This window comes from Polyergus mexicanus, unplaced genomic scaffold, assembly GCF_030449975.1.
Source record: "Polyergus mexicanus isolate NDT 795.1 unplaced genomic scaffold, iyPolMexi1.0 SCAF_23, whole genome shotgun sequence".
Classification (NCBI taxonomy): Eukaryota; Metazoa; Arthropoda; class Insecta; order Hymenoptera; family Formicidae; genus Polyergus; species Polyergus mexicanus.
In genome coordinates this window covers 4,047,440-4,071,859 of record NW_027223343.1, presented here as the reverse complement: position 1 = coordinate 4,071,859, position 24,420 = coordinate 4,047,440, and the positions used below count along the sequence as shown (strand labels likewise).

At 30.7% G+C, this 24,420-nt stretch overlaps 4 protein-coding genes across 5 annotated transcripts in view; 1 reads left to right on the top strand and 3 right to left on the bottom strand.

Annotated features, from left to right (window-relative positions):
- Positions 1-15,578, bottom strand: part of Invadolysin (leishmanolysin-like peptidase, invadolysin) — a 250,924-nt gene extending 235,346 nt beyond the window's left edge. The window contains exons 1-2 of the mRNA XM_070313160.1: positions 15,505-15,578; positions 11,053-11,405 (exon numbers count right to left, since the gene is read on the bottom strand). Of these exons, the coding sequence (XP_070169261.1) occupies positions 11,053-11,235 (183 nt within the window). The 5' untranslated portion in view covers positions 11,236-11,405; positions 15,505-15,578. The remainder of the gene's footprint in view (positions 1-11,052; positions 11,406-15,504) is intronic.
- The window catches only part of LOC138942716 (EEF1A lysine methyltransferase 2), a 194,726-nt gene extending 176,619 nt beyond the window's left edge, over positions 1-18,107 (top strand). The window contains exons 4-7 of the mRNA XM_070313165.1: positions 15,413-15,489; positions 15,574-15,672; positions 17,099-17,508; positions 17,662-18,107. Coding sequence (XP_070169266.1) covers positions 15,434-15,489; positions 15,574-15,672; positions 17,099-17,508; positions 17,662-17,756 — 660 coding nt within the window. The 5' untranslated portion in view covers positions 15,413-15,433 and the 3' untranslated portion in view covers positions 17,757-18,107. The remainder of the gene's footprint in view (positions 1-15,412; positions 15,490-15,573; positions 15,673-17,098; positions 17,509-17,661) is intronic.
- Positions 12,127-15,585, bottom strand: Fech (ferrochelatase, mitochondrial). 2 transcript variants are annotated; one of them, XM_070313162.1, is made up of 9 exons: positions 15,505-15,585; positions 14,760-14,963; positions 14,080-14,278; positions 13,782-14,003; positions 13,564-13,665; positions 13,106-13,271; positions 12,911-13,018; positions 12,625-12,789; positions 12,127-12,548 (listed from the first exon to the last, which is right to left on the bottom strand). In XM_070313162.1, exons 2-9 carry the CDS (start codon positions 14,794-14,796, stop codon positions 12,348-12,350), a joined length of 1,200 nt encoding a protein of 399 aa, XP_070169263.1. In that variant the 5' UTR covers positions 14,797-14,963; positions 15,505-15,585; the 3' UTR covers positions 12,127-12,347. The 2 variants fall into 2 exon arrangements, with proteins under 2 accessions (XP_070169263.1, XP_070169265.1); XM_070313164.1 differs by lacking the exon at positions 15,505-15,585 and having other exon boundaries at positions 14,760-15,077.
- On the bottom strand, positions 17,880-23,619 carry Sosie (sosie). Its single transcript, XM_070313166.1, has 4 exons — positions 23,149-23,619; positions 21,763-21,912; positions 20,343-20,474; positions 17,880-19,622 (listed from the first exon to the last, which is right to left on the bottom strand). Exons 1-4 carry the CDS (start codon positions 23,288-23,290, stop codon positions 19,543-19,545), a joined length of 504 nt encoding a protein of 167 aa, XP_070169267.1. The 5' UTR covers positions 23,291-23,619; the 3' UTR covers positions 17,880-19,542.
- Positions 23,620-24,420: the final 801 nt, after the last annotated feature.

Sequence of the window (24,420 nt, the reverse complement as noted above, 5' to 3'; positions counted from 1 at the left end):
AATGAACAAATCCGTGTCAAAGAAATTTCTTTAATAAATGTCATAAATTTAGCATGTGTGTCTCATTGCGGGAAAGAAAAAGAAAAGGAAAAGGAAAAGGAAAAAAAAAAAAAAGAGAGATCCCTTCAATTAGGAGTTTGACCATCGGTAATATGATTCGTTAATATCATTGCTTCTATTTTAAACTGTGTAAGAGATCTACAATTCTGTACAATGTATATGTCAATACATAATATTAATGAATGGTTGACGTACTTATTTCATTTCACAATGATAAGTTTGCGAAACACATCGCAAACACATATACACACGAGATATAATTCATTTCACTAGTAAACCAAGTGAGTAATTTCATCGAAAATATAACCGTATAATCTAACCGCATTTATAGAATTTATGCTACACGTCGTCGTCGTCGTCCGTAAACGTCAAACAACTGAATAATTAATAGTTTAATTTAAGTTCTTGTGACTCGTGGTACGATTGGATACATTGTATTTGCGTTAAAACAACATCGCGGCTTCTGATTTCAGTTTCGTTCCGAACCGATCATTCATTATTAGGCAAATTAATAAGGCATCGCGATGAAAACTGATCATTATTTTCATCTCGCACTAATCCGCCAAATCCGCTTCACCGTATAAACATTTGCTTTCCTCTAACCATCGTCGAGCCATTTATTCATAAATATTGATATATTTAAGCCAAATATGAGGCAATTCGAGTTTTAAGTCCCCAATGAACATCTACCTGATATTGTAAAACTACCTGGCAATTCGCTACCATCGCAATTAAACATGGATTATTACAATAGTAATAAAGGGCGCTTAATATTTTTAACCAGTTAACCTTTTATATAGACAGAATTGTTGACGCGCAATTGAAATATTCGTTGCTCTAAACGGTTTATTCAAAAAATGTGGAATACTAAATGTAAATATATATTTACGTAAATTTAAAAAAATTATATATTTGATATAAAAAATTGCAAGAAAGCAAAAACTAGTTAAATCACAAATAACATTAATCGACTTTAATGTCGACGATCTATAGAAATATTATGACAAAAAAATAACATTCTAATGAGCCTAATATGTCTGTTTGGCCATCTATCAATTCGAAAATCCCCAATTTTCAGAACAAAAAGTTTAAAAATACGTCTCCTTCTACACTGATTTACGTCATAATTAGCAAGAAAGAAGAAATCCTATTTTGTTCAACCGCAGGTTAAGTTTTCTTATACGAGATAGCGCGTATGTGGAATTGAGCGAATTGAACGCGATCGATGGACGCCTGCCTCTTCATTCATCCTACCTTCGACCATCAACGAACGAACACTATTCGCTTACACCGGCGTCCTCGCGTACACGAAACCATCCGTGGTATGAAAAAGCCGAAGAACGAAAGCGACGTAAAGCTCCGACCAGATTGGTTTACTTCTGAGGCTACTTCGCTCCGGATTTTCGTTGGACGTGCTGGATCTACCATCGGAAATCTCCCGCATTTCGCTCGCGAAAAATCTTTACGTACTCTTTTCTGTCCATTTCTCTTCCTCCAACGCGCTCATTCTCAACAAACCCCTCCTTTCCAAACTTCGTCAAGAGCGCCAGAATTACAACACTTGTGAGGTTGTCTAAGGGTTTATAGTTGGTGCACCGTCAAGAAATTGTGTACCGCGAAGATGTCGACGCACAAATGCTTCTAAGAGAACACTATTTTACAATATATTATTATTAGGGCAAGACGACGGATGATATAAATAATGAAAGTGGAAATCGCGATTGTATACGTAAAGTGCATAATAAATTCCACAATTTCCGCAAGTTGAGCATCGATCATAAAATTTAATTAAAAATAAAAATATCATAAAATATCTTACATGATTTATAAAAATAGATAAAAATTTATTTAAAATCAAATTCTTCAAACATCATACAATACAAATTTGCCAATTTTAGAAAAGTAACAGAAAAATATTTATAATTCTCGATTGCGACTCTCAACTCTATTTCGTTGGAATTTTATTTAAATTACATGAATAAATATTGCATTCTTCAGATATTTCGAAGAAGAATTATTTACGTTCTTATACCGGTTGCATTCGAGAGTACCAAGCGATTGACAAATCTCTCATTTTTTGACAGTACATTGCACCATGAAATGCACCGTGAAATATTATTCCGTCATAGTCGGTCGCCAAAGTTTACAAGAATGGTGTAATTTTTCGCAATCAAGACCGCGTTGTTGAAAAAGCGGGATAGATTCAACAACGGATCGACGAACTTTCGGCGAAGAAAGACAAGGAGCACAACGCGATATCCTGCGCAGCAGGAAATGCAATGTGCGGCCGTCTCTTTGCGGAAATGGAATATTAAACTCATCTGTGAATGGTCCACTAATTAGCGCAACGGCGATGTTCCCGAAATGTTTCGTACCCTGCTGTTTTGAACCTTATTCACCGTTGCCTCGAGTTTATCGTGACTGTCATTGTCTGTTCGAACAATCCGCCGTGATTAATCCAGAACGTTTCCTGCGAAAACTATGACCCTAATGGACAGACGGCCCTACCATCCATCTACATTTACGCGGTCTGACTGCGGCATTTATGTCAATAAGGTTTCTGTAATAACATAGAGTTGTTTCATCGTGCAAATCAGAGAATTCTAAACGCGATGAAAAATGAAACGCATAAATAACCATTGGAGATTGTTTTTAAATTGTCAAATAAAGTCGCACTTATGAGGTAAGACACGTGGGTTCAACAAATGTTACGAATCTATAGAATCTAACGATTTCTTATTTTACTAAAACCATACGAGCCGAATGTTTTCCTTAACGTAAAAGTTTTTTTCAAGGCATAATTATGTCCAATCGTAAGACATATCTTAAATTCCGATAGATAAATTCTCTTTCTCCTCGTTGGAAAAGAAGGTAATTGAAACTCGTAGAATGTGCATTCAATTATCGCGTAATAAAGCGCGCGTGTGTTTAGAGCAGGGTAAGGGTGAAACGCACATTAGACTCGCGCTAAATATCGGTTTTACCAGAATATCAATTGTTGTATCGACAAGCTCGCGCATCGCGTTGCAGTTTACATAAAATATTATCTAACGGATAAATCGCATCGTAAGCATCAATCGTATCTCTTTTTACTCGAATATACAAACAAGCCGTAGCGAATTCCGATATGCCTATGCGAGACATTACTTGGCAGTTTTTACCATAGAATCGACGTCCCAAACGGGCCGTTCTTTATTAACGAAAGGACGAGCCGAAGGCGCCGCGCCGGCAGAAAGTTCCGAATATGCATGGCTATGCAATTTGCGCGGTCCCTAGAGGCGCAAAAGTTGGTCGGCCAAAAAACGGCGAAAAAATAGGACGTAAAAGGACGAGAACAAGCGCAGCAACGGTAGAAAAGGGGGAAAAAAAGAGCACGTCGCGTCGCACGAAGCGGCGGCCGGTCATCCATTTTCATTCGAAGCGTGCGATGCCCCGAAACTTTCAAAGCGGCCGCAAAGGCAGTACGTAATCCGGCTCCGGCGACGCGCGACTCCGCCAATTTCACGTCCCACTATTTTGATCGAGGTTAAGGTTACACCGTTATACTATTCCCGAGTGAGCGATTCGTTTTATTAAATTCTCAAGCTACCGAGAGAAAGTTTTCATTTCCCAGCGAACGTGAAAAGCGACTCTAGAAGCGTTTTAATTTTTTTTTTTTTTTTTTTTTCCCCGTACACACGTTTTGCTGCTGATAACCATCAAGACGCGTATGGAATAACACTCGCTGTTCAAGATGAATATTAAAGTTCCCGGAAATCAATTTTAATAATGTAGTTTTCAAAAAATTTATACTTTAACGTTTCTCCTATTGTGTTTGAAATTTCGAAGACATTTGCAAGCAAATTAGAAAAGTAAGCTCTAAGGATTAGAAAAAGAAAATGTATATATTTAAATGATAAAATGTTAATTTATCTTTCGCAATTGCGTAATCGTTCCGCTCATCATTCGAGATCAATCGATATTCTGCGCAAATACCAAGAGTTAAATCTCAACTCGGAGTCACTCTAGATTAAACAAATTCGATTTGATTGCAAGTTCGATTAATGGAGGAACGTTTCATCGAAGTTATTTACCGGAACACGTTCATTCAATCATGATTCTAACCGTCGAGTTCAAAATTGAATTTATTTCGATATTTCGTTAACAATCCAGATTGTCCACCGACCATCACGGTACTTTAACTTTAGACATACGGAGAGACATTTTTATCAAATTATGAATCAAACAACAGAATTCTAATATATTTAATTCATGGCAGGTAATGTAAACGTTATTATTTTATATGTTTAATTTCCTCGTCATGATTGTATCATTAATTGCTAAACAATATATAGTTAAAAGTGTCATTATTATTATATTATCTATATAGAATTACGTCATATAAAATATGTTAAAAAAGATGATATATCTGTAATAGATATAAGCAGAATAATTTCAAAAGGAAGCAAGTTTAAATTAAAGCAAAATAATTAAAAATGTGAAAAAAAAAATTTCCCATAAACGATACACAGTTCTGTCATACATAATATTATACATTATAATTTCGATATGCTACGGAGATCTTCATTAATATACAATATAAAAAATATTTCGTCGTGTAGAATTTTCCCATAATATATATATATATATATATATATATATATATATATATATATATCATCGACCTGATAGCGAAAATAAGTACCGATAATGTGAAGAGATTTGTCGCACGAATGCGTCACGTACCGCGAATATTTTGATGAAATGGTGAACGACAAGGACACAGTGCGTATCGAGAGCGACATGCAGCTGACGCGAAACTACGCGAGGTAATAAGCATTATCTATTGATAAAGGGTGAAGGTTGGGGGGAGTGTGATGGAGGCTGCGGCGTTAGCAGATCACCATTATATTACAAACGTTATAGAGACGAAATTTAATTTGCACGTTCAACGCGCCCCCGTTACTATAACGCACCGCACGGATATAATGCATAGCCTTGGTTATATACGGTGTTGGCATACGCGATGTTGGCACGATACGTTTGTTACTAAATCCTCCCTGACACCACCGTTCGCAAAAGTGATACAATATTCAAACAACAATTTAGAAAGCTTTGTTGTGCACTGATTTAAGTAGCCCGCGTAATCAGAAGCTACTAATGAGGAGTGCTGTATGCCTGACCTAATTAACAGTTAATACGGGTACGTTAAAGTGAATCGGTTGCGAATATTTCGAAGCGCGCTATTTGTATGTATTTTTATATTTGCTCGGAATAAAACGCGACATAATCATACACGTGTCTCGAGTTTTAAAATTGTTCTAGATCTGGACCTGTGTTTGCAAAAAATCTCGATATATCTACTCCTTAGTTTAATATACATACTATAATGTGTTGCATAATTTAGATAAATGAAACTTGATATACGATAAATTACAAATAATTTGTCATTTTTATATTCACGCATTCAACAAATACAATAATTATACTATTGTAATCGTATAATTTATTTAAATTATTATCAAAAATCCTGATCAAAATTTGTGTTTGTTGGAAACTCTAATTTGTATTTAATTTTAATGATATATTTGTATGATATATGTATATTAAAATATAACATAAAAAAATATTAAAAAACTAGTATAAAATAAGTGAGAAACTGATATTTAATTTATTATTTATTATATTAAATATTATTTGTTATTATATTTTGAAAAGTATATTAAATTATTATGTTAAATATACTCTGCATGCTCTGCATGCTATATTGAAATATTTTATCTAATATTTATTTAATAAACCTGTGTGTGTATTAAAAATATCATACATATTAAATAAAACTGAATTAATTAATTTTTATTATCGCTACGTTTGTATTTTAAATTCAGATATGTTTGTGTATACGTGTGTTATATTTTCATGTTACTGTTTTACTTTTCACAATTCGACAAGTTCGCGATTATAAGAGATATTTTTTTAGTTATGATTTTGATTGCAGCATCATTTTCAATCGAATGTAACGCGGTTTATGTAAAAATATTTCGTTAATTTATCGCATTTATATCTGCAAGTTCCTCAATATCTTTGACGATTTATTACATTTAACATAAGATTTTGCAATATAATTATTCGCTTTCAAACGATTGCAACGTTACAAATTTAGAATAATGTAAATGTATTTATCAGTCTATACTCTTGTTATTTAACTTAATATCGCGTCTTATCATCATCATTATAAAAGTAAATTTACTCATCAGATTTATCAATATCAAGAAAGTCAAGTTTTATAGAAATAATTATCTGAAATTTATTATATACACATTTCGTGAATAACATTAAATTTAAAATAATAATTTTTAAAATGTATTGTAACCAATAAATTTATAGCTGCGTTAAAATAATAACATTTAATAGTTTCTAAAAAAATTTCTATAATATATGTGAAATAACATTATGCAAAATATCTTATTCAAAGAAAAATTTAACTAAATTTCTAAACGATGTCAACAGTATTCTTTAAAACAGAATTATTGTCAAATTTAAAAGAGACCTCTTTTAAGCGATAAACATTAATTCCTACAAATACTTGCACGTAGCGCATTAAAATTGCTCGGTCTTTTACGATCAGAATAAAATAAATATGCACATTTTTTATTTCTAAATTTAATCGCACTGAGGATCAATTTTCGTTGAGTATTTCATTGTAGAAAATATGTATTTGCGAAACAGAACTTCTTCGAACGAGACATGTATAAATTCCAATTGGCCGGATAAGAATGTATCAATGTCGATAACCCATCACTCGGTTTCTGTATACACGGTATATAATTTGTCAACGAGATAGATCTTAACACTCTCGATCGATTGATTCCAACCGAAGGATCGTCGGAAAAAAAAAAAAAAAAAAAAAACAGAGTTCGCGTGTCCGGTTTCTACGATGTCCTCTCTCTCTCGAACCCCTCGCTGTCGCGTATATCACTGCACGTCTCACGAAGCCCATAAACTTTGATGGGAATCGAGTTTCTTAATAACCTCTCTGCACACGAGATTTCAGCGGACCGCCTCGTAAATAAATCAGTGCTGGAGGAAAAACAATGAGGTACAAACGCGCGTGTATATATGTGCACCGGCAAAATTCCATTCCCGTACACTTTCATTGAAGCGCTCGTAGCAAAGTTTTTCCTACGGAATCGTGCGACCTACGTTTTACTTTTATTCTCGCCACAACTGCAAAAGAGCACGAAGAAGTACTTCCGATAATCGTAATGAAAACTTGACACTTGCGCGCCGCACGTTCTTCTTGCTACCGGAGGAAATTATGAGGATAATCGTAATGAAAACTCGACACTTCTCCCGGTGAAAACGGATTACGAGATATTACGCGCGTAATTATCTCTTTTATAGATATTACGACTGCAATTCTATCACGAGAAACAGATTTATATCGTGACACGATGATCTCATACGTTCTGATTCATTTTAATCCCATGTGATTAATTTTCGTCGTATAATCTAAAAATTAGTCTCGCATTTAAAAAAAAAAAAATATATATATATATATAAATTATGTAATTTACGCAGAGGAAAGGATACAGATAGATAATTACGATAGAAGAGATAATTACGTGCGTAATATCTCGTAACCCGTTTTCACCGCGAGAAGTGTCGAGTTTTCATTATACGATTATCCTCGTAATTTTCTCCGTTAGCAAGAAGAAAGCTATTCTTCCTGCAGGAAAAGATTTACAGAAACATAAATTCACACTGCATATAATATCGATTTGCACTAAGATATGTCCCGACTTTCAGGTATTATTAGATTGGCGAAAAGGAAAGAGTAAGGGGTAAACAGCTGGCTGGTTGCCAGGTGGATGAACGCGTAATTCAACCTTATTTATCGCCGAACTTCTTACGGAATAAAAGGACGACCGTAACGAAATGTGAATTATATCTTTAAAAGAATGCGAGATCAGTACGCGACGACGACGAGAACGTCAGATAGAAAAGTTTTGCGAACCGAATGGTACGAAATGTCAAGAGGACAAGCACGAGCGGTGTCGCGTGCCGGACGCTATCTCGACTTTTAAATTGGCATTCAAATTCTCTTTGAAATGGTTCTTAAAGCGAATACATTCACCGTAAAAAACACTACCATACGCTTCGACTAGATGCAATATAACTCATCTACTTAGAAAAAATTAATTTCTATAACGCGGGATATAAGTTTTGTATGACAAATGTAAATTCTAACTATACGGATGGAAGGAAAATATGATTTATTGATTACGATTGTTTATTTAATGTACTATTATAAGAATTTCAAAATTAATAACAATATAACATATATAACATATACGACAGGTTATTTCGTTTCCAGTATGCCTTTTTTTCTTCTAATCAAAAAAATTAAATGTTAAAATTTTTTTATTTGGATAATACTTAAATTTTTATATAATACATGTTATATAGAATCGTCAGAGCCCTAAAACACTAAAGTTGCCGGAGGCATAACATTGTATCATCAAAATATTCTGATTTTTTTATTCAATTATATATGTGTATATGTGTGTGTGTGGGGGGGGAAGGGAATATTTTTTTTTTTAGTGTAAAAAAACAAACTAATTTCCCCCAAAAATATATTTTTATAAAATGACGTAAAATTATTCTTACATTATAGATTAAAAAAGTAATTTCCATATGTTAAACGCTTAATAAAAAATATACCACACTAAGCATATACATAAAAACTCAGCTTCAAAACGCTTAATATTATAGATAATATCTGATGGTTTAAAAAATTTATTTCTGTGTGGGAGAAAATCTATCTCAACTTCGTCACGAATTGCTTGATTGTGAGATTAGGAAATCCGATGCGCTTAATTTCTAAAAACATTTTTAGTTATATCAACGTCCGCGAACGAAAAATTGTCAAATGTAATCGAGAAAAATCAATCAAGTGACTTCATTCCACGAATAGAGAATCATCACACTAGCTATTCTAATCCCGTAAATTGATTCTGTTTTTTTAAAAACAAAAAGAAAAAGATCAAATTGAAAATGACGACTTGTCTGTTCACCGACGATTTCAAAACTTGTGCCGCCTGTCGATTGTTTTCTGTGATATAAAAAATAGTCCGCGTTAAAAAAAAATTAAATTAAAATCGACACAAAATTACTAGTTTCTAGTAAACAACACAAGTCCTTCGATATAGCATATCCTATCGGTCTCGTATTTTTTTTTTTCCTTTATAGAATTTTTGATCGAAACAATTAATTTTTCATTTACAAAAGTTTCATAAGAAATTTTTTCAATATTATCCAAAATTATTATTATGTAACACAAAGTCTCTCTAATTAAAAAATCCATAATTAAAATAAAATATACTTCTTAAAATTAACTAGGGGATTCAGTTTGATAACAAAATTAGATGCTAGAATAAAAAAAATTTTTCATGTTTATAACACAAACTATTGCTGCCTCGATAATTTTATTCGGTAGCAATAAATTGTGACGTTAAATAATATGATACTTTATAAATCAATAGATATTCGTGATATTAAGTAACAATTAATATTTATAACTATAATAATTAATGTTCCTCAATGGCATAATTGTTACATTATTCATCAAGCATCAAATGTCAATAAAATTCGAAATGTACAAAAACATTTAACGAGAAATTTTTTAAAATTATTCTTTATCTCTCTTACACAACAAATCTGATTTAAATATAATTCCATTTCCTTTTGAAATGATAGCACAGACAACTGACATAATACAAAATACGTAAACCAGTGACAAAATATACAAGTGCATTGAGAGATCTCTCTCTTAAAATATATATTCATTATAATTACCTTACTCCTGCAACGATGTAATATAATTTATAATGATAACCTGTTGAAACATTTGTATATTGTTTGTAAATTAAATCTTTATGCTTTTTTATTCTCCCTTCAATATTACATATCAATAATTTTATATCCCGTTCGCGCGCGCGATATATTTTTTTGAATTTTTTGTCACATATCAATCGCAATGCAGGATTAAACAAAATGAAGATCAAAGAAAGAATAATAATATAATTCATTTTAATTTATTTTAATGATTGTATAAAATATATATATTTCAAATACTAAATATAAATAATGTGTGAACATTAACAAGATCGCGCGCGATTGTTCATAAAACGTGACGTGCGAACTATTAGAGGTCAGACCGTCAGACGGCGAGATATTCCACAGCAGCACGTGTCTGCCGCGAAAACACGTGTTTCTCCCTCCTCCTATCGCGCATGAAAACATTCACCAAAGTCGTGTGCCAGTAAAAGATGACAGTATCGCAAAAATCGAAGAATCAAATATACACACAACTTAATGCTACAACCATTAATAAATTACAGGGCGATTCCACGTCTCAAAAACTCGTAACTACGAGAATTGATAAATCATAACAAGTCTACACACAACATTGCACACACATTAGATTTATTTATTTATTTAGATTATTATTTTAATATCGAAGTATTACGAGATTCTATAAAAGATAATAGAGAGAACGCGCTGAAACGTTGAATTGATATTAACGATGAATTATTAGCGATGGATCCATATGGAGACACGTGCAAATGTATTCGATCCGGCACGCGATGTAAACGAACATGGTCATTTCATTTCTCTCGCGTATATTTACATAGTGGTCGCTTGCACGCTTTCTCACACGAATATCATCGCAAATGATAGCAACTGAACTCGTCGCGTTTAATAAAAATTCTCTTCGACAAGATTAAAAACTCGTTAACGATAAAAGAAAAGAGAAACAAGCGATGACAAACGTCGGAATATTAATAAGTATCTGACAAACGAGAAACGATGGCGAAATATCACATTCATGGAATCCATTGCTATACATATTTTGCGCGAAGAAAGAAAAACGGCGGCGATGATCAGAGTCGATGTATAAAGTAAAGAGAGGTTAGAATCGCCCTTCGCAATGCTCGTGGATACACTCACCTCGTGCGCTCGTGGATGCTGGTGATCGCAGTGTCGATGCTCGAACATCCCACTCACAAGACTCGACACAGCGCACACAGCAAGCAGAACGACGATCGGTGACACGCCGATGCCGCGACGAGTCTTCAACCGCACTCTAGCCGCCATCACGGGCGATGTTCGCACTCGCAACGCATGACACATACTGAGCGCGCCCGCCGGCGCAGCGCATTTATATAGCGATGGCAGGCAGCAGCGCCGCACGACTCACGTTCGATATCACGAGCGCGACGACGACGGCGGCGGCCGCGACGGAGGCTGCACTCCGACGACGACGATGATGATGCTGGGATGAACCCTTCGTCGTGAAAAACCTGAGAAAAAAATTGAAAGATTCTTATATGATGTACTGAGAGAAAAGCTTCAACTTAATACGGATTCATTGACTCTTGCTAAATAAACAGTGAATAAGTAAATATGAGAAAAACATAGAGCAAATATCTTTTAAAACTGTTGCAAAATTGTAAACGAGATATAATAAAATGTTTGCAAAATTATAAGCATTTTATATAAACAATTGTGTCATGGTTATAAAATTATCAAGCTTACGTGTAAAATGTGCAATAACTGTTTGTCTATAGTCTATATCTATAGTAATGGATACGATCTCTACGGTCTGATTGCCGTCAAATTGTTTCAAGTAAAAGCCTCCAAGGCTAAGTTTAACATCGAAATCGTCGATGCATTTAATGTAATCGTGAAAAGAGTTGAAATGCGCTAAACTCGGACAAAATATATATAAATTCATATGAAAACTATAGATATTATATTGATATGTGAGCTAGATATTATATTTATTTAAGAGTTGGCAATATCACGTTTTCTTAGATTATGATATCGAAAGCGACGAAATATTTTAACAAACACTGATGTCTCGAAAGTGACGAATATTTTAATGAATTAATAATTGACTTTTGAGATGGATTGCTAAGGAAATTTACGAAGGTTTTACAACAAAATATAAGGAATATTATGTGATTTAATCAATATTATTAAATATATATATATATATATATATATATACACACACACACAGTATTTACAAAATATATATAAATATATGTACAATTCGTATATCCTGTGTTCACTTTTTCATACAATTATTAACATTCTTTTATGTAACATGTAATATTATATAATCTTATACATATATACATATACATAGCAGGTTGCATAATTAATCGTATCTTTAAAAAAATAATATTTATATCTATAAACAAAATATATAATTTCAATATCGCAAAAATTATAAAGTTTTACATCCTTTTACATATCTTAGCATACCAACTTTTACTAGCTTCACAATTTAAATTTACGCAATGCGGACATCGCGTTAAAAATTTAGGATTTATAGGTTGTTGCGATTTAAGATGAGAAGCAACAATGTCTGTCAAAGCATTGATAAAAATAGGGTGATCGTTAGGAGCCGCAGCCCTTCGTATCTCCTCTATACCAAGCTAAAAAGATTAAATATAAAATACTCTTGTTCATTATAAACAAAATAAACAGTAAAATATGAGAGCTTATTCTTACTTCCTGGGCAAGTTCTTGACAATATTCTATATCCAATTCGTGGAGGGTTTCAATATGTTCGTTTATAAATGCAATAGGTACCAAAATAAAATTTTTCTTGCCTTGTTTAACATAGCCTTTTAACGCTTCATCGGTAAAAGGCCCCAACCACGCCGTTGGTCCAACCTAAATATATATATTATATTTCATAATATATAATGCATCGAATGAAATATTTCTTCTAAGGTTCGTTAAATTTTAAACATATTACATATATATTACAATATATATATTTATATATATGTACCTTCGATTGCCATACCAAACTATATGGATTGCAATAATTTAGTTCCTGCATAACTAATGCTACTGTAGCTCCAACTTCCGCGGGATAAGAATCGCCTCTATTTACAACCTAGTAATTATTCAAAAAACGCTAGTCAAAACTAATTTCTAAATGATCACAAAAGTTAATATATATTAAGTTAAAAATGGTTAAAACCTGCAATGGCAACGAATGAGCTGAAAATAAAATTATAACATTGTCCCTTTTTTCGCTAGGAAACTGTGCAAGTTCATGCTTGATCCTTTCAGCAAAAGTTTTTATAAGGAGCGGATGTGTGGCCCATCTATCTATTATACTCCATTTCATCTCGCTTGGCAACTCTCTGTAAAGATGTAATTTCGATCTGTTTTATATACACATCTATTTTTGTCCATTGTATCGTCATCTATCTTATTTATTTCTATTTCTATATAACATATATATATATATATATATATATATATATATATATATATAATATATAATTCAAATCATACATCTCAGATATACCCTGTATAATTTAGAATAAATATATATATATACAGTAAAACACTATGTGCAATATGTGCTATATTTGTGATTGTGCATTAATTTTTTTATGATTCTTATCTAAAAGTAAATAAAATAACAATCACCTAATTTTGTAATAATTATATATAGCATTAAAACTGGAACCTGAAGTTGAACAACTATATTGAGGATACTGAGAAAAAATAACAGTATGTTGCACACCATCACTGAAAAAGTAAATATAAAAAATATAAATAATTAATTCAAATTATCTCCTAATATTAATATTTTTAGATTGTGCAAGTTCACATTGTATATTTAAGAGAATATAATAAAATCATACTTGCGTATCCTCTCAAGAGTATCCTCTGTAAGAGGATCTGCATATCGAAAAGCAACATAATGTTTATGGGGTGCAGTTTCAGGTAAAATTTTATTTAATTTTTTACATAAAAGTTCGCCCTGTTTATTTGTCCACTGCAGAATTGGTGATCCACCACCGATCTCAGAATATTTTTTTTGAACTTCTGGAGTACGACGTTTGGCTATCCAAGGACCTAATTTACTGCAAAATAATTCTGTAAGATATCTCTTTTATACAATACTCGCTACTATATCACATATATATATATATAGAGAACCTTTGTATTGGTAACTGAATCATATCACGATCAGTCATTATTCTTAATAAATATTCATGGACCTGATCAATATTAGCAGGACCACCCATATTCAACATTAATATGCCAGTTTTTGGTTTTATATTATCATCATTCGCTAGATTTGCAGCAAAAGAAGCATAGCGTCGTGTTACAGTAGAGAGTTTTGTACATTGTTGTCCTATAAAATACTATATTATTATTATATAGAACTCTGTCTCATTTAATTATTGTATAAAAGTAAATAATCTCAAAGATCAATAAAAAAAAGAATAAATTTGAAGCACAGAATTATTCCAGTTGTAGTCAAAGACTGTGAAAACTCTGTAGCTTGTATATATAGCAGTGTTCTGTTTCATAGACTTACAGTTCTTATAAAATTAAGGTTTATAATATTAAAACAATATAGATTAAAAAATAATTAGTATTGCTTGTTCATTTAAAACAATAAAAAATACTTTGACTTTAATATCAACACACATTGCAGCTAACAATTTTATAAGTGTTATACATAAATAGAGATATACTTATACGATATTATTATTAATATTCTCTTATCATTATATCTATGTTAATATTGATATTCTCTTATTATTACTCAATATTGCAATCAGTTGATGATTGTTACAGGATATAAAAATCAAGTTAATCTATTTACTTACCAAAACACAAATTTATTAACAGCTTGTTGACACTCATATCTCAATGAATAGAACTTGAGAACTTGAGCCAAAAAGTTTAAAATTGTGATGTGTAAGTTAACAAAAAACGTGCATTATCACGATGACAGCGAGTACCGTTAGACGATTCCAGTCGATAAGGTTAGGTTCGACACAACACACGCAAATATGTTCGCGAATGAAATCCTATACAAATAAAAGCGGTGTAAATATGTCGATTGGAATTGCGCCAGTTCTACAAAGAATATTTCCCTAGATTGATAAAAATAATTATAATAATAAAAACATTGATGTTTTATCGATAATAAAAGATTAAAAATATATATATATATATATATATATATATTTTTTTTTATTTTCACATATATTAATCAAATAAAATAAGTAAAGCTCTTTAGATGCTACTGCCATCTAACCATGAAATTTCGAAGCAACACAAATGGTCTTGCTTCCACGTTGAAACTTGTTGGACCGGTTCACGATTAATAAATATTATCTATTAAACTTTTGTATATACTTGACTTTGAATTAATTCATTTCTTTGTTTATAACAACGTGATTAACCGGTTGATGACAACTGTGGAATTCTGACGTGACGGGATCTGATCGTATCGGATCTATCATTCGGCAATCAGGCCGAGAATCGCAATAAAATTATGACAGAGCAAGAAAGCGAGGAATTGGCACCATCGAATCTGGGCACTCTCGAATTGTAAGTAACACCTACCGTGATCGCGCAACGCTCATTGTGCATTACTCGCAGCTTTTGCTTGACGCTCCTCCGTATCTGTTGCAGCTGGGAGAACGCGTACGCCCAGGAACTCGACAACTTCCGCGATCACGGCGACGTGGGCGAGATATGGTTCGGCACCGCCAACTCGCGCAAGATCGTACGGTAAGCGAGCTAGGTGGACTAACCGCGAACACGCGTTTTACACACCGCGAGTAAACAACACAACGGAAAATCGATAGACTTTCGCGCGAAAATGTAAACACGACGCGATCGAGGCAATTCCTCGCGCGTTACTCATAACGCCACCTATGAAACTATCTTCTCTTGTAACTGCATTCCGTTGGTATCAGCAGCAATGGCTTTTTCTACTGTAGATATTATAGAAATGTGCCGTCTTTTAGAAATATAATTCTTATTTTATCTAAAATATAATAGGCTCTTAAAAATATAAATAACAATAAAAATAGAGGCAATATGAGCCAAGCGCAGTTATTGAGGCGCAAACAATAGTTTATTATCATTTGTTAATCACAAATTGCGTACATTTCGGTCCCATTCTTCAGGCCATCTTCAGCGCAATTTATAATAAAATTAATACATATAGTAATCAAATAAATATATAATTAAGTCAACGATGTTCAATAAAATAGAGTCATGAAAAAAATACATAATTCGTTTAAAAGCGGTCAGTTGAATAAAAGCGGTGCAATAAAAAATAGAATGTAAATAAATAAAAAATAATAAAAAATAATAATAAATAGAATTGCATTCCCTCATATCAAATAAGTTATACGATTTAGCTTTCGTTGTGCGATAATAAGCATCCTTAATCAGTAACCTTTCACAGTTGGAAGGCCAGGAAATAAAAAAAATTTTGCGATGCCTGAAAAGCAATGGTTGGGGTAAACACATAGAAAATGATAAGAGAGACCTTGATAAAAATTACAATCTTTTTTACTTCCCGGCCTTCCAACTGCGGATGGTTACTGATCAAGGATTGTCCCTTTGCTATTTTTATTGTTACCTGTATTTTACATTTTTTAAGCGTATGAAAAATGATCCTTCAAAAATATAATCAGGAAATATATTTATATATTTAAAAGCATTAGTTATTAAGGCTTGATAGTTCTTTTTTTTTTATTTACCTCATTATCAGTGCAGCTAGAAAGTGTTAAAATGATAAAAAATAATTATATAAAATTGCAGCTTGAATATCTTATTAATATGATAATTTTATATATAAAATGAAGGCGAAAGCAAATTTATTATATTAAATTATATTATAATATTTTACTCATAAAATATATAACATATAATTTTTGACTATTGGTACGGTGATCCATTTGTTATAAATGAATGATGATAATAATACAATATGTATGGATTGGGAAAGATAATTAAAACTTATTTTTTATTGACATAATGAAAGTATATTGTTTATATATATCCCGCTTTTTTCTAAAAATGTTAAAAATAAATAAAAAGATAAAAATGTAAATGAAAAAGAAAAAAATAAAAAATATATATATATATATATACATACATACACGCGTAAATTTTGAAATTAACAAATGGGATCGTTTTCTAGATGGATCACTACGAAATTAGATTTAAACAGAGAAAGCGACAAGATAATCGACATAGGATGCGGTAATGCAATGACCTTGGTGGAACTTGCAAAACAAGGATTTGCACACTTGATGGGAGTAGATTATTCACAGAAAGCGGTAGATCTCGCCCGTATGGTGTTGAACGATAACAATTTACCAAATGTGAAATTAGAAGTCTGCGATATTCTCAATAATACATTACGTAACGACTTTAAAGTCGTTCACGATAAAGGCACTTATGATGCTATCAGTTTAAATCCGGAAGATCCGACAGCGAAGCGGCAGAAATATGTAGAAAATATACACCGCATTCTTTTGCCAGAAGGATATTTAGTATTAACTTCTTGCAATTGGACCAAGGAAGAATTATTGAAACACTTCACGAGTCGTTAGTACAATTTATAATGAAATTTTAATAGTTTTGCTTATTATTTTTTTAATAATTATATCATATATATATCTTTTTCTTGCGAAAAAAATTGTTGCAAAGACGATTTTTTAAGATATATATGTTTTGTGACAATATAATTACTCTTTACAGATTTCGAACTCGAAAATCAACTTCCTACAGATACATTTCAGTTTGGTGGGCAGACAGGAAACACTGTAACACAATTGGTATTTAGGAAAAAGTGATAATGAAAAAGTATTTTATATGTGTACTACATAATGCAGTGCATTACATCGAAATAAATGAGATATTTATGTATAATATCTGTATAAAGATTTTGATTATCATCTTCCATACTTGAGAATAAATAAATGTTTCGAAAAGGTTCAAGGTTTTATTTGTGCACAAAATATTTAAATACATAACATGATATTAAAGTGAGATTAATTATTAAGTCTATATTTTTTTATAACTCTATCATTACATTACAAAGTTTACAAAAGATACTTACACTATAATAAATTAAAGCTTGCAATAAATCTCTGTGAGATTAATAAATATTCTAAATATATGATAAATATATGATAGAGTACAGAGAGAGGAATAAATACATTATTTATCGAGTGCAATTTATGTTATCATAGTACTTATAAGGCATTATTGGCAAAAGTTCATATTTCTTAAAAAGACTTACTTCAATGATCACATTTAAATCGATTTACAGAATTAAGATAAAAATTTTTGTGTTGTTTTGTATAATCAAGAAAATATACATACATTGTATATTTTCATATATTAAAGAATAAATTATACTTAATATATTAATATGTACATCTAAATGAATGTCTTTTAATGCTCTTAAAACATGAAGCTTAATCATATACACACTATAAAAATGTACATACTAATAAAATATCATTTTTTTATTTAGAATTCTAAAGATAGTTAAATTCAACAATCCAATTAATTCATTCTAATAATAAATTTTATCTCAGTTATATAAATATTATATACTCTTTTTTATAATTTTTTTACTTCTATTGTGATTATTATAAAACAGAATATGAAAATTAATAATATAATAATAGTAATTAAATAACGAACAGTTTTTCTGTAATCATTACACTATCAATACAATTACATAAGACCATAAAATCGATATAGTGATATTTATTTAAATAAAAATTTTTTGAAAATGGCAAGAGCAAAATCGTTTATTTGTATAGATTCAAAATTAAGAGTGAATAAAAATTTATATTATTCATTGTTTTATACGATAAAAAATGCAAAACTACTTGAACTTTTCTTTACAATTTAAATGTAGTATTACACATCTTATTGCTAATTATAGGATTTCAATATATTATATATACGTCGGTTATAAGACGGTTGAATATAGATATAATTTTCCAAATTTAAAACGAATAAGAGAAATAGAATTAGAAAATATGAAACTTTACGTTATACTTGTAATATAGTGAATTTTATATTTTATATGTATACAGACTGTTCCAGAAACCGTACATTTTTTCTGAATTACTTACAAATAAAGTAGGGATAATGACGACGAAAGAAAAAGTCAATTATAAATAATTGTAAATCTGCGAAATATGTAAATGTCTTACTATTTTATATGGATTCTTGTTAAAATTTTGCGGAAGAAGATGTGATTATCAAATTTCTCTTTATCAAAGAAAAATAATTTTTCGAAAAAATCTATAATCGCAAAAAAGTGCGCGATTACTGCAACAGTCTAGATTCAAGATAAAAATGTATGGCTATTTTACACATAAATATGCTTTACCATTTTAAAATTTGAATGTATTCATACAATGTAATCATACTTAAATATCATGCTTCGTTAAATTAACGAGATTGATGATACTCTTATAAATAACTGTATTCTAGCAAGTACAATATATTCTTGCGCAATGTCAGATTCATTAATTCGAAGAATTATTATTTCTCTACTGAGGTTAGGTTATACAAGTTCAGGAATTGACAAGATAATTTTTGAAAGAGCTTGAAGATTTAGATGTAGTTAAGTGTTCCGAGAATAAGCGAAACAGCCAGAAAAGTCATCGTATACAACGTGAAGATGGATGAGCAACCTACGAAGGATGTAAATAACATTTTAAGCTGATAATACATTTTTAATATCAGCATCTCGTACGTGCGAAAAGGCGATATTCGCCCAGCTATTTCATAGCTAGTTTTATAAAAATACTCAAACTGTTATTACAACACATATTTTTCATGAGACTCATATAGACTATAAATTTTAAAACATCTAAACTATATGTATATTATATTCATTCAATATTTCCTATTAAATGCAGATGATAAACAATATTTAATACGCAAATTGTTATCACTTTTTTTTTAAATCTAACTGCATGTAGATTAAAACATCCTATATTTTTCTGGAGAAGCAAAAGAGTCAGATATTGTATTTAAATGAAAATATTATTAATACACTAATTAAATATAGCAATAATCAACATATTAATTAATACTAAAACTAATAGAATATTTTCTTCTATTTAACAAAATATTTTATATACAAAATTAAAAAAAAAAACCTGTCTTATAATATTAATACATATCTTTTACAAACCACAAAAAATTTAAAATTTATTATTATAATGATAATTATCAAATTGTATTTAAATTTTTATAGAAACTTAGGTTTTGTATAATATCATTAAAACGGCAGTAATAAATATTATTGTTGCGTAATGTATAGAGATCGCAATCAATTTGTCTAATATTGTATATTGTCCCCACTGAATTAACAAGAATTTTGTAAAATGACAATGAATGAAGCTTACCGTTACAAAATAATGGAGTTTCTTGATAAAATCCATCTTGGCAATAACATCGTTTCCCCAAAGTAGTATTGTGTACAACGCAATGGGCATCTTCTACGCACTCTTCGTTGTTATTGCAGAGTGCATGAAGCGCTAAAAGAAAAGAATGCAAATTTTTAAAATGACCTAACAATTTGCATAAAAAACTGATCCAGAGAGCAAGCTTTATATTTTTTGTTTTTTAAAGTTTGAATTTACTTTTACAAAAAATTTTAAACATTTATTTAAAAAAGTGATATATGTGAGTTCGTGCAATTCTTATTAATTGCTGTATAAATGTAAGCTCTATCTAATTTCTCGAGCTTGAATATAATGTCGACAGAACTTTAAGCAGTGATCGATTTGTAATTTCGGTTAATTGCGCTTAAATGTCCGAGGTAATCATCGGCAACTTTGCTCAAAATCAAATAGGAAACGTGCATAGTGATCATCTAATCAAATGAAATTGCCGGGTTTCCGGGTAGTTTCACGAATCTCTAATATTACGTATCGAACTACAAATCACTTGGTTATATAGTTATACAATTACTTTATGCAGTTTTCAAAGTTTTAAGATTTAGTAGTTCAATTTTATTGCACGGTGCTAGGTACGGTTATTACTATCATTTCTATCAATCATTTATTGTCACATTTGATGTAATTTAATATAACAATTATGCAGACGTCTTTACTTATATAATCATGGTTTATAATTTGTAAAATGTTATAATATTGTAATATTTTTTTCACAACATAATTTGTAAAAAAAATAATGATTAAATATGTATTTTTTGTTTGTCGTTCTCTACTATTACGCTTTCTCCTGCCGTGCAGGAAATACTGCGAGAAACGGGTAACAGTGGTATAACCATTGAAGATAGGTCGGGGCAGTACTCTTTATCCGTACCAATTTGCATAGATAATCATAGACCGACTACGAACATCGTCATATGTTCACATATTGCAATACAACACGTAAGTATATGCAAATCTTGGTACCGGCTTCCAGCTATAATCATCTCATCCAAAGTTTGACTATCTCAACGAAATTAAAACAATAGACGAGACAAATAACATGCAAAATATCGGAAATACTTTATCGTGCATACAAAAATTTGAACAAGAAAAATTATGTTACATGTCAGGATACAGCATGCCTAAATCCTATCGAAAAATGTTTCAACGGCAGATTTTTCGACGAATCTGAAATTAATTTTCTATCCCTGCAAATTTCTCGAAGAATACGTTAAAATACTTGTCGATTGATGTGTGTGTGAGAGATCTCTTATATACTAAAGTCGATCTCTCCAAGTAAAAACTCTGATCTTATCTTACTATTCTCATTTGTTACATAACGAGTAATGGTAATATAGAACAAACATTGTAAAAATCTGCTATCTACCTTTGAATTTATTAGCGCAGAGACCGTTAAGTGGTGCCGTGTAATCACCGCAGAGACATCGGGTTCTTCCATCTCGAGGATCCGCCATACACGTTGTATTTTGAATTCCATCACAATCATTTTTTATCTTGCATTCGCGAGCTTTACCAACTATAATTGTAAATATTATTCTATATAAAAAAACTGTAATCTCTTAAATTAAAAATAACAAAAATAGCAGCCATAAATTAAAATCCTATGATAAAAATCTTGAATCGCCAAAAATACATAACATAAATTATAAATGCAAATGTTTTTGTCTTCCTTCTATTTATAAAGTTCGTTATAATTATTAATAATTTTTTTTCTTGCTATGCCGTGTTTTTATTTAATATTTAAAATATTTATTCGAAGAACTTCTCTATCTTTATGGAATAAAATCTATAAATACAATTATATTGTGATTGTGCAAGAAACAGTATGAAGAACTTAGAATGGTGATCATCAAAAAGTCATACAAACTAGAACTCTGACATTCAGCAGAGCATTAGTATTCATCTGCATTTCTATTTAACCTTGACTCTCAAGAATATGAGATTTTTATTCTTGCGGAAATTTTAAAAATTTTTGAATAAAATTGCGTCTGATTATTAAATACTAATTTACATATTTATAGAAATACCAATGTTATTGATATAAATTTATATTATACATTTTTATAGTATCTATAATGTACTTAAGTTTGATATCAGAATAATATTATATGTATGTAAAATGGAGTATTATTTCTATACAATTTTATAAAGGGCGTTAAATTAAAATTTTGAAACATTATATATACGTATATATAGAAATCTAAATTGAGGAAATAGGGAATCTATAATTACAATTCTTACGATTCTTACGGAATCTATAATTACGATTCTATGATTTTTAGAATTTCTGTTTAATATGAAATAAATAAACAACGTTAAAATAAAATTGCTATATGCATTAAGATATTTATCGATTGTAAATATGCCTTGATAAATATGCGCTCTCTCTCTCTCTCTCTCTCTCTCTCTCTCTCTCTCTCTCTCTCTCTCTCTCTCTCTCTATTAGATATACTTCAAAATTATTTATTGTAATTAAGTTGTTGTAAAACGCATATCTTTATCACACGATAAATACAAATTAATAATTTATTTGTGTAAAAAATTTATAAAAATCTAATATATCAAAAATTTATTAAAACAATTACTTTTTCGAAATTATAATAATAATAGAGTATAATTATATAATTTTACTAAAATAAATAAAACTGCAAAAAAAAATATTATACTATTATTCTTAAAATATACTTATTTAGATATACATGCTACTCGCATTATTAACTTTAAATTTTTATTATTTAATTTATATACATACTCGGTGTTGGTGACGCTGTTGGAGTATTTTGATTCGGATTGGTCTTCCCAAAAGTAGTAAGGGCATCGGACATTGGCGGCGAAAATATTGATATAATCAATAAAATTGATATAATTATTCGGAAACACATTCCGTCTTTCATTGTTTCTCGATAGATTGTTTTATGCAAATAATTAAATTATTATCACTTATACGATGCCACAAATCACAAATGAAGACTTTAGTAAAGAGATAACTCACGAGGAAAAAAAGTCACTTTTTTTTTTTACATAAACTTTTATTCCACTCGGCTCTATTTTTTCGTTTGATTTCTTAACGAATTGATCTCGACCATACACAAGATCACACTGATGAAAATTTAACGTGGAACCAACGATAGCCAACTTAAATGAGAATACTCCTCGCACTTTCGATCCACTTACTTACACGGGATACAAGTATGTTTGATTCCGAGACTGCGTGTTACAAGGACGTCAGAAGGCCTTTTAAGCCTTTAAAGCACCCCCACTATGAAACATTCTCCGTGCTGCCACCACTAAAGCAGAAAATACTCTACCGTAAGGTGGTTATCTTACCGCCTTCTTTGAGAATCTGAATACGAAGCTAGCTGGCTGAACTTCGATCGCGAAAGACGCGATTAAATGTGGCTATGTTCTGTTACCGAATCGTTACAGTCGTGAGCATTACCAACAAAATTTATGAGAATCCAACACATAAAGCCTAGCTCCTTTTCAGGACGTTACCAGGAAACAACCCTTCGAAGCTCTGCTCTGCATCGTTATCATCTGGCATCTATTCTCAATATAGATCCTCATATATCAATGGTTAAATTTAGCATTTCTTACTAAATTATACGTGAGATTGAATAGTCCATAAAACGTATATAACAATAACGTTTTAATTTTCAAGAAAGTCACTCAGGCCAACTTTTGTAATTACTATCTTGATTGTATTAACAATTTAAATTTTTCTAGTTGATTCAAAGAAATTTGATCTAATCTTTCTTATAATATATATATATATATATATATTTCGCAATTACACGAGAGATCAAACTTTATATAAAAAAATTCGTTTTATATTGACGCCTCATATAAATTATATTAAATATAAAAATGCCGCAATTATTTTAATCAATCTAAACAATACGTCGAATTAAATATTTGATCTTTTATTGTTCATATTAAAAATTTTCAATTAAAAATTTATTTATATATCAAAAACATTAAATAATATTTAAAAATTGCTTGCTTATATGTTGTTTCTTTTGTT

Bases quoted from the DNA above. Each gene is read 5' to 3' on its own strand.
- Fech (XM_070313162.1), bottom strand. From the start codon at position 14,796: ATGAGTGTCAACAAGCTGTTAATAAATTTGTGTTTTG. The intron at 13,666-13,781 runs GTATGATTTTAT...TTACTTTTTCAG, and splicing joins ACTCTTGAGAGGATACGCAA to TGATGGTGTGCAACATACTG. The intron at 13,272-13,563 runs GTGATTGTTATT...ACATCTTTACAG, and splicing joins TATAATTATTACAAAATTAG to AGAGTTGCCAAGCGAGATGA.
- Sosie (XM_070313166.1), bottom strand. From the start codon at position 23,290: ATGAAAGACGGAATGTGTTTCCGAATAATTATATCAATTTTATTGATT. The intron at 21,913-23,148 runs GTATGTATATAA...TTACAATTATAG, and splicing joins AACAGCGTCACCAACACCGA to TTGGTAAAGCTCGCGAATGC. The intron at 20,475-21,762 runs GTAGATAGCAGA...CTTTTCTTTTAG, and splicing joins CTGCGCTAATAAATTCAAAG to CGCTTCATGCACTCTGCAAT.